General features: G+C 47.2%; 1 protein-coding gene across 1 annotated transcript in view; it reads left to right on the top strand.

The window, feature by feature from the left end:
* Positions 1-3,739, top strand: part of si:dkey-193c22.1 (uncharacterized protein LOC567837 homolog) — a gene marked incomplete in the record, with an annotated part of 5,182 nt that extends 1,443 nt beyond the window's left edge. The window contains 5 exon segments of the mRNA XM_062544053.1: positions 509-715; positions 841-924; positions 1,231-1,372; positions 2,962-3,124; positions 3,313-3,739. Of these exon segments, the coding sequence (XP_062400037.1) occupies positions 509-715; positions 841-924; positions 1,231-1,372; positions 2,962-3,124; positions 3,313-3,547 (831 nt within the window).
* Positions 3,740-10,433: the final 6,694 nt, after the last annotated feature.

Genomic DNA, 10,433 nt, shown 5'->3' with positions numbered 1-10,433 from the left:
TAAGATTGTAAGCTCTATGTACTAGTTGGATTTGTTTGTGTGTATGTGTGTGAAGTTTAAGCAACACTACAACACGAATGCAACATTTTGGCACTTTTTGAGGTCTACTTTTCTCAAGCAACTACTTGTAGTTATCTTCAAATTCATTTTAATGGTATATGACCATGTGACTGACAGATAAACATGTGATTACCACCAGCCATGTATAATATGCTCTATGCACTTGTGTGTTTGGGCTGGAGCCCAGTGCAAAAATGAAAGAAAAGATCTCACAGCACAACTTTGCTTACTATCACTGTAAAATACCAGTTAGCATGTTAGCTTCTAGCAGTGCCAGCAAGGCTCTGGGCGGTGTTCGCAAGATTATGCATGCCTTTTAGGCACAAGCTCCCAAGTTTTAGACCATAACGTGCATAGTGCTGCTTTAATAGTAATAACAAAGTGAAGATTTTCAACATTTCTGTGGAGAAGGAAGAAACTGTAATGATGCCCCACAATCTGGTTTCAGGGTATCACTTTCGGTCGAAGGGGCAAGAAGTTGGATTTATACCATTCTCCAAGCATGGATCAACATAAAGTCATGCCTGTGGTTGTGTTTATATATGGTGGTGCTTGGGGATCAGGAGAGAGAAGCACGTATTGTCTGCTGGCTCTCCAGATGGCCAAGGAACTGAATGCCAGTGTGGTGTGTCCAGATTACTCAACTTATCCAGAGGTAGCAAACGTTTTGCTTTCATTTGCCTTTACAAATGGTCAACACTTTCTGTGCTATGTTAGCAGGATTCTAGTTCTGTCTTGTGTTTGAGGAAGCAGGCCATCACTATGTGATTTTACTTGCAGGGGAATGTGTTAAATATGGTTGAGGACATATCAGACAGCCTACTATGGGTGAGAGAGAAAGGACAGCAGTTCAGTCTTGACAAGGTAAGCTTGAATGCTAATGCAGTTTATTTATTGTGTCTGTCATATACTGAACATGAAAACTGGATATATTACAACAGTAATAAAGCTATTATTGATGCTTATTTAAAACCTATATCAGACATACATAATATATAACTATACAAAATGTATAAAGTGTTATACAGTAATACGGGCAACATAAATAATAATGTAATACAAATGTGTTATTTTTAAACAGTGTTGTTGTATTCTGGAGACAATTTTTTCCTGGTGTTTTTGATGTGTTAAAAGGGCTTCCTAATAGAAATGTTTCATTTCTGTCCTCAGGACAACATAGTGTTAATTGGTCACTCAGCAGGGGCACACCTGTGTGCTCTGACAACGCTGTTCCTTATAGACGAAACAGAGGAGCTCGGAATAGAGGCAGCTAAACAAACAGCCATTACCTTGGCAATCAAGGGAATCATAGGTAAAAGGAGATTCATGGCTATCAATTGCATTTGTTTTTGTCCTTGGATACCTATCAGCACAGATGGACAATAATCATTCCATGTAAAAGCTGTTGTTATTGGCAACCAGAGATGGAAAGTAACAAAGTACTGTCCTTAAGTAGCATTTTTAGGTATCTGTGATTTACTTGAGTATTTATTTTTCTAACAACCTTTTACTTTTTAATGTATTTGAGGTGAGTTGTGTAACAAAAATAGCCTAGTCTGTCTACACCCTTAAACTTATTGCGCGCAATACTCATTTTTAAAAACAGCCTCTACAAGATACTTTGCGGTTCTGTCTAGACATCGGAAGCTCAGTAGCAGAGACATGGAACTGCCCCAACTGGTCTCATATGGGAAAATGAATAGTAAATGTATTTCCTCCTTACATCTTTCCCGAGTAATCTGAAAGCTTAGTGATGAGTAGTATTTCCTGGTCTTGAAATAAAAAAAAAGCCTGTGAGTCCCCACGAGATGACCTTTTTCACCAGTAAAACAAGCAAATTGTGTCTGCTGCCACCCCACATTAACATTTAACACAACTTGAACCACTTTACTCAATTCTTGAAGAACCGTTCCAAATACCGCTTTGCTTATCTTATTTGCCAGGTAGCTAGCTAGCTGCTGCCCATGGAGAAATGTTTGAGTTAGTCCACGTCGTCAAGTAGCCTACTGTAAAATCCAAAGTTGACAAAAGACCAAGTTCCAAACCTGCCCGAAAACGTGACACTGAACCTGTCCACAAAGAAACACAAATGCTAAGCTTCAGTACATGGTGAAATGGCACCTAATCCCCACTTGTCTGACAAGTACAGAACTGCAGTGCATTCTCCTCCAAGCACTTTGGGATGCTTGGAGCCAATGTGCACAGTGGCCCCAAACATGCTGCTGCACTATATTCTATAGGTCGTGACATGCTCTCACGTCTGTCCTGCACACGCGACGCCTGATGATTGCGTCATCAAGGGAGTTTTGTGTGCTTCCCTAGACTGGGTAAACCCAGCCTGATCTGCACAGTGATTGGATTTTGCCCTGCAGCTCAGGCTGGAAACCTCCACATTTTTCTATCCTGCTTCCGTTACAAATCTGCAGGGACCAATTACAAACTGGCTTATCCAGCTGGCGAACCCAGATCGTTGGTCTGATTGGCTGAAGGACTATCCAAATGCGTACACATACCCGTTGATCACGCCTCACGTGCAGTAGAAAATAGACTCCCCAGACTAATATTTAATCTTAAAAGATTGAGCTTGGTCTGGTGAAAGCCAGGCTAGTGCATCCCAATAATTGGGACTGCGCGTCTATGGCACACATCTTCGACAAGTAGCACGATAATCATGCACATAAATGATTCTTTTTGTCATTCAATATGTTATGTATGGCATGTCCTCACAACTGAACAAAATGTTGACTTCACAGCTTTCACTTGTTTTGGAGTAATATTTGACAAGTTGTATCAGTGCTTTCACTTAAGTAAAGGAACCGTGTACTCTTCGTCCACCTCTGTTGGCAGTTATAAAGCTCTTGGGTCAGAATCTGTATCTTGGATGTGTATTTTTCTTTCCAGGGTTGAGTGGAGTTTACAACATCTTGGACCATTATCAGCATGAACAGATGCGTGCTGTGGAGTATGTCTCAACAATGCATAAAGCCATGAATGGAGTACAGAACTTCCCTTATTACTCACCTACTCATGCTATTACAAAACTTGATGGAGAAAAGATAAAAAGGTACTGAGAAGAGAAGAGCTGCCCAATTTGTATTTCAGTTGTTAGTTACTTACACAGGAATTACCACAGACTATAAATACTGGTACATGTACTTGAAACATGAAATAATATGACTGTGTGTAGAGTGTTAGAGACATAAATAACCATTGATTTAAACATTTCTGCCATTGATTTTGTTCATTGTGCAGAGTCCCTCCCTTTGGCTTGCTTCATGGAACCAATGACATCATAGTTCCAGTGGAGTCGTCGATGAGGTTCTCTGAGGTCCTGACTTCCCTCTCTGTGAAAGTGTCTCTCTACCTGATGCCCAAACTGGACCACACAGAGATAGTAACGGATCTGATGGCACCAGACAGACATTTTTATCACACTGCTTATGGCTGCATCAAACAGGAGTATAGTAAATTCATGGAAGCATGTTGAAACACTAAATCATTCTCTTCCTACAAATGAACCAAATTCTGAATATGTGTCTTTTTTCTGACATTTTTTTAACAACTTGCCTTTCTACTCAGTGCAGCATTAAACTTCATTGTCATTCATTTACAGACATTCCTTTTGCAGTTTTACACAACATGTTTACCTGTAAACAGATACTAATAAATCTCATTTGCAGAAAGACTTACATTTTTTTTTTTTTATCTTTCACTGAATACGAGAACTGGTGATGTGAACATGCAATTATGCTGTAGAACCAAAGAGAAAACTAGCCGGTAAACTCATGGAAGCAGACAATCAATCGGGTAGTTCTGTCAAACTTAAGGCGAATGTGTAATAAGCTATCATGTTGTTTGGCAAACAGCTGAATTTGTTGTCAGTCCCCCCTGGTGGGAACAAAGCTAGTGCTTTATTTCACCAGCTGTATTTAGAGTCCTGAAAACACAATCTGCTATGGAATTTGGAGCGATCATCTTATGTAGCCTAGCATACAATTAGGATTTATGGGTGAACATTATTGCTAAGTTAATGATCTCCTGGCACAGAGTTAGGCTACTTCAGAAAGGAGCTTATTTCAGTGACTAGCCGACTAAAACATTGGCACGGCGGAGGTAACTCCGTCTCCGTGCTTCGCACGTCGCCGGAGTTCTAGACCTCCACCTAGCCATTATTTCCATCGAACCGGTCACCTCGTCGGCCGTTATCCCTTACATATACGCACGGCTATGAAGTAGTTCCATTGTTTTTGACCGTATCACACTTGAATATTAATTCGCCAAACTTGTTGTGAAGTTTAAATGCACTGTCACGTTACATACAAGCTGTAAAATACAGACGTTCAGATCATAGTAACGTTTAGCATATGACAGAGGTGTCATTTAGCTAGTTAGGTGGCAGTAGGCTAAGAAAAATAGCAATCTTTCAAAGTTAACGTTCATCAGAATCTTGGGATATGCCAGCTTGACAACGGGAGATTAGAACTAACGACTGGCTTTTGGCCATAGCAACCATCCATTTAGAACTAGTAACCGCAGTTTGAGAAATTAGTTGAAATGTGTCTGGGAAAAGTAGTTCTACAAACAAAACAGTTCTAGCGATTAAAACATTTAAATTAGCACCGGAAACGAACACAACGCAGTGGCAACAGTGGAATAAGCGGGATAATGGACTTCACGCCGTGCGGTTATTAAAAGTTAATGCACTTTTCTAGACGGAACGTCCCTCCGCTTCGCGTCGGGCCGTATCACCGTCTAGAACGTGCATTAACTTTGAATAACCGCACGGCGTGTCGTCCATTATCCCGTTGTCGACGCTCAAGGTAAGTTAAGCAAACGTTGTTGGTGACGTTAGCAAGGTCGACCAGTCATGTAAAGTTTTGAGATCGTATGTTTATATAATGGATCGTTTTGAGGCTTAAACTTAGCAATCAGTGCAAGCTAGACACTCCTGCACGATGAGGCAGGAGGTTGTCGACGCTCAAGGTAAACATTGTTGGTATTACAACGCCAGACATAGATTTCAGCACAACAGTGTATTTGTAAGCAACACGTAGTGAATTAAGTGCCATTTCAATATTTATGTAAGATCAGAGTCCAATGAAATGGTTACACTGAATTCGAGTTATTAATATTGTGCACACACAGTGTAAAATGCCACTGACCGCAGTGGGGATTTTATTCAAATAATTACTAGATGGCTCCTTTTTTATCCAGTAGGTGGCAGTCCAGGACAAGAAATAACAGAGCCGTATATACACAGCTCTGCTATGTCTTATCCTGGACTGCCACCTACTGGATAAAAAAAGCATCCACCTAGTAATTATTTGAATAAAATCCCCTCTGTGTTCAATGAAAACCTAGTTTTCGACAAACCACATAACCAATAAAAATAATGTTTTTGTAGCAACATTTTCCAACAACATAATCACTGCCTATGAAATAATAATTTAGTTTTAATAAATTTTCTGTATGATTTTTTTCTTTTTCAGAAAAGATGCCTAGGTATACTGAGGCTGCTATGGCGAAGGCCCTGCAGGAGCTGGAGGAGGGCGGGAGCCTCCGCAAGGTGGCTGCCCGTCACAGCATCCCCCACACCACCCTGCAGGACAGGAGGCGTGGGCGGCATGGGCACGGTTCTCCCCACCCCAACCGTGCCCTCCTGCCAGAGGAGGAGGAGGCATTAGTGGGCTACATCTTCTGGATGTCAGCCCACGGGTTCCCCATAACCCGCTCAGTGGCCTTGCTTTTGGCCACTGAGATATGTAAGGCGTCGGGACGGGAATCACCCATGGTGAACATGGAGAAGGGCCTGAGCAAGATGTGGTGGACTCGCTTCAGGGCTCGCCACCCCACCGTGGCCTCGCGGAGGCCCGATCCCCTTGATAGGGAGAGGGTCCATGGGGCCACGGTGGCACGGGTGGACGAGCTCTTCCACATCTGCCAGGCCCTGTACCAGCAGCATGGGTTCGGCGGGACCCCAGAGTTGGTTTACAACTGCGACGAGACGGGCTTTGGAGACAAGGGCCACTCCAGGCAACGTGTCCTCTGTCGCAAGGGACAGAGGCACGTGTACGCGCAGCAGGTGACCACCAGGGACCACGTCACCGTCCACTGCTGCGCGAACGCTGCTGGGGAGAGCATCCCCCCGTTCATCATTTTTCAGGGGTGCCTCCCCAGCACAGCCTACAGCCTGGAGGGGCCTACCAACGCACTCTACGGCGTGTCGGAGAGAGGCTACATGGACAGTGACTTGTTCCTAAAGTGGCTGGGGCACTTAATTAAGTACGCCCGGCAGGAGCGGCCCCTCCTCCTGTTCATGGACCAGCACGAGGCCCATGTTGGGAAGGGGGTGGTCGACTTCTGTCGGGCCAACCAAGTGGAGGTGGTGTGCCTACCAGCGCACACCACCCATGTGCTCCAGCCACTGGACGTGGCGGTGTACGGTGCCCTGAAGGCGGCGTTCTCCCGGCTGGCACGGGAGATGGGGCTGGTGAGAGGAGACCTGGTGCTGGGCAAGCGGCACTTTTCAGCGGTGCTCAAGTACGCGGTGGAGCAGGCCTGTACGCCCAATACCATCAAGAGCGGGTTCCGCTCTACAGGCCTGTTCCCGCTTGACAGGACAGCGGTGGACGAGTCAAAGGTGAGTTGGCAGGGAAAAAAAACAGTTTAACATTGTGTAAAGTACAATTCATTGAATTAACATCTTTTTCTAAACACCTACTAACAGCTCGTCAAAGGCCTCCGGGAACCACACCACCTTCATCCAGATACGGATGAGGACCCGGAGGACCTCACTGACGTCGCCACCGCTGGCACCGCTGTCGCCGCTGCCCACACCTCGTCTCCCACCACCTCAGCCGCCGCCAACATGGGAACCGTCACCGCCACCACTGTAGCCTCCTCCACCGCCGTAGAGTGGCCATCGCCCGTCTCGTCGCCCTGGGGTCCCGCCGACTCAGCCACCACCACCGTCCCGACGCCTTGGGGAACCACTGCCTCCTCCTCCTCAACCACCTCCACCACCCCTGCTGCAGCCTCCACCACCCCTGCTGCTACCACCCCTGCTGCAGCCACCACCACCACCTCTGCAGCCACCACCACCCCTGCTGCTACCACCCCTGCTGCAGCCACCACCACCACCACCTCTGCAGCCACCACCACCCCTGCTGCTACCACCCCTGCTGCAGCCACCACCACCACCTCTGCAGCCACCACCACCCCTGCTGCTGCTGCAGCCTCCACCACCCCTGCTGCTACCACCCCTGCTGCAGCCACCACCACCACCTCTGCAGCCACCACCACCCCTGCTGCTACCACCCCTGCTGCAGCCACCACCACCACCTCTGCTGCCACCACCCCTGCTGCTGCTGCTGCTGCCACCACCACCACCTCTGCTGCCACCACCCCTGCTGCTGCTGCCACCACCACCACCTCTGCTGCCACCACCCCTGCTGCTGCTGCTGCTGCCACCACCACCTCTGCTGCTGCTGCTGCTGCCACCACCACCACCTCTGCTGCTGCCACCACCACCACCGCCGCCACTGCCGCCGCCACCACCCGGTGTCCAACATGCCGGCGCTTCCCCAATCCCCTGGTGTCGGCCGGTGTGATCCCGGCTGGGTTGGCGGACATTCTTGTCCCGCCCATGTTTGACCGGCCGGCCCGGGGGAGAAGGAGAATGCCTCTGCCAGCGAGGGTCATCACCGCTGATGCCTACGCGACCCTCCTGGCAGAGAGAGAGGAAGAGGAGAGGAGGAAGGAGGAGGGGAAGCGGGAGAGGGCGGCGCAGCGACGGCTCCGGCAGCAGCAAGTGGCAGCCCAGCAGGCTGAGCGGGCGGCTACACGGGCAGCTGCACAGGCAGCACGGGCAGCTGCACAGGCAGCACGGGCAGCACAGCAGGCAGCGCAGCAGGCTGCCAGACAGCAGCGGGAGGACAGGCAGGCAGCACTGCGTGCCGCGCGGGAGGACCCAGAGCAGTATTGCGCATTGTGCAAGGACATGGCTCCGCCTGGGTCCTCCCGTGCTATTCACGAGTGGGTCAGATGTGACATGTGCACCCTCTGGTACCACACTGAGTGCCTGGGGGTCAGTGTGGTACCAGAGGGTGCATGGTACTGCTACAAGTGCAGGGAGACGGTGTCCCTCCAGGTGGCATCAGAGATGGAGATGTGAGGACGGACACTTGCGTGGTGCACCCCTCTCCACTCTGGTGCCACCCCTCTCCACTCTGCCCCCCCTCTCCCCTCCCCCCCTCCCGAGGACGGACACTTCCATGGTGCGCCCCTCTCCCCTCTGTCCCCCCCTCCCCCCTCCCGAGGACGGACACTTCCATGGTGCGCCCCTCTCCCCTCTGTCCCCCCCCTCCCCCCTCCCGAGGACGGACACTTCCATGGTGCGCCCCTCTCCCCTCTGTCTCCCCCCTCCCGAGGACGGACACTTCCATGGTGCGCCCCTCTGTCCCCCCCCTCCCCCCTCCCGAGGACGGACACTTCCATGGTGCGCCCCTCTCCCCTCTGTCCCCCCCTCCCCGCTCCCGAGGACGGACACTTCCATGGTGCGCCCCTCTCCCCCCCTGTAAATACTGTACATATTGTACATAGTTCGTTGGTTTTTTTTATTTTGTTTTGTGTTCTGTTCTGTGTTCTGGTCTTACAAGGGCTTCTTGAAATGGCACTTCATTCAGTACGCATGTTGTGTTCTGTGTCCTGGTCTTACAAGGGCTCTTAATCTGATGCATTCTCTTGTGATTGTTGCAATTATGTTCTTTTCACATTTGAAATGCTTTACAATATATATTTCTCTTTAACATGGCACATATGAATGTCCTATGCTGTAATGCGGTGTTATAACGTCTTCCATGCACACGAAGGCTTTACAAATTAATGTTATTATACGGTTGAGTAACATTACCGTTCATTGCGATCATAAATATGTTATGACATATGTAAACATGCTAACGTTTCCGCATTGTACTGTATACAAACGAAGGAGGGACAGTACTAGCAATACTAACATGCAGTTGTGTTTTCATTAAGCATTATCGTAGGCTACGAGTGGTGCTGTTGGCTGTGGTTCGCCGTCGGCACGAAGCCTCGTAACATCAACCAGATGTCTCACAAGTGTTCTTACATGTGCCACTTTTCTATGTCCCTCTCCGAGCAAACACTTGACTTGATGCACTTTGTGTTTATAATAAAAGTTGTCACTGCTGCACTCAGAGTTTCTATTGATTTATTCAAAAGTATCAGTTATCACAGAAAGGACGTGGCAGTACCAAATGACTTAGCTGGCAAGGCTAAACTACAGCTAAGCTAAATCCTAAAATAATCCTTGGCAGGTAATTGACCAACAAACCTATGCATTAACTACTTAATCGACCGACATTAAACAACGTGAAAACACGTTATAAGGTGTAAAATATGTGTTTAAATCGTACAAAACAGCACTGTACGAACTACTGTTACGGTTTCGCGAACCTAGTGTACGGACTACTGTTACTGGCCACTTTAGCTAAACAAGGGACGTCTCCTACTAAATCACCCATAGTATTAGCCACAATGCTCGGATATAACCCAATCAGGGCTTATTTTGTCGACAAGACCCTCCTCTACAAATAAAGCTATAGAGGAAGTCTATTGGACCTCGTATCACTCAATCATCCTGCAGGAAGTGCTATACGGCGCCAAACCAGAGGCAGCAGACTGTACGAACTACTGTGGCGACATTGCTACGTATACAACATGTTGAGGAGAATATCTATATCTATTCATGGGTTTCATCAGGTCCTTTTCCACAGGTGTACTAATCAAGCATCATGCAGTCTGCATTGATAATCATGGTGCTTGATTGTATAAACCTGTGGAAAGGGACCTGAAGAAACCCATGAATATATATATATCAACTTTATTCAAGACACAAAGGTCCATAGAGACAACACAGTACAAATAAGAATAAATATATAACAATACAAGACATTTAAGAATAAAGCATATGATGCATCATTTATACAACCTATACAGACAATGGGTCCAATGTTTCCAAAAGCAAGATGTGTACCTTGTGTCACTCTTAGAAACATCCACTATGGAGACAATAACCTCATTCTTAGACCCTGTCAGTCTGCACATGAATCTATACATAAAATTTCTTAAAACAGCATTAAAAGTGGGCACATTGTTGGATACAAACATTTCACTGGCACTACTCCACCTAGGAATTTTAAGCACAATTCTCAGTGCATCATTATAAGCCACTTGAAGTTTTTTCATTTTTGACTCACTAAAATTACACCACAGGTGGGCAGTATACAGTGGAGTGCAATAGGTTTTAAAGAGTGAGATTTTCACATCAGTAGTGCACATGTGAAATTTGC

This window comes from Sardina pilchardus, chromosome 8, assembly GCF_963854185.1.
Source record: "Sardina pilchardus chromosome 8, fSarPil1.1, whole genome shotgun sequence".
Classification (NCBI taxonomy): domain Eukaryota; kingdom Metazoa; phylum Chordata; class Actinopteri; order Clupeiformes; family Clupeidae; genus Sardina; species Sardina pilchardus.
The sequence above is the reverse complement of the archived record's forward strand: the minus strand, read 5'-3'. Positions and strand labels throughout refer to the sequence as shown.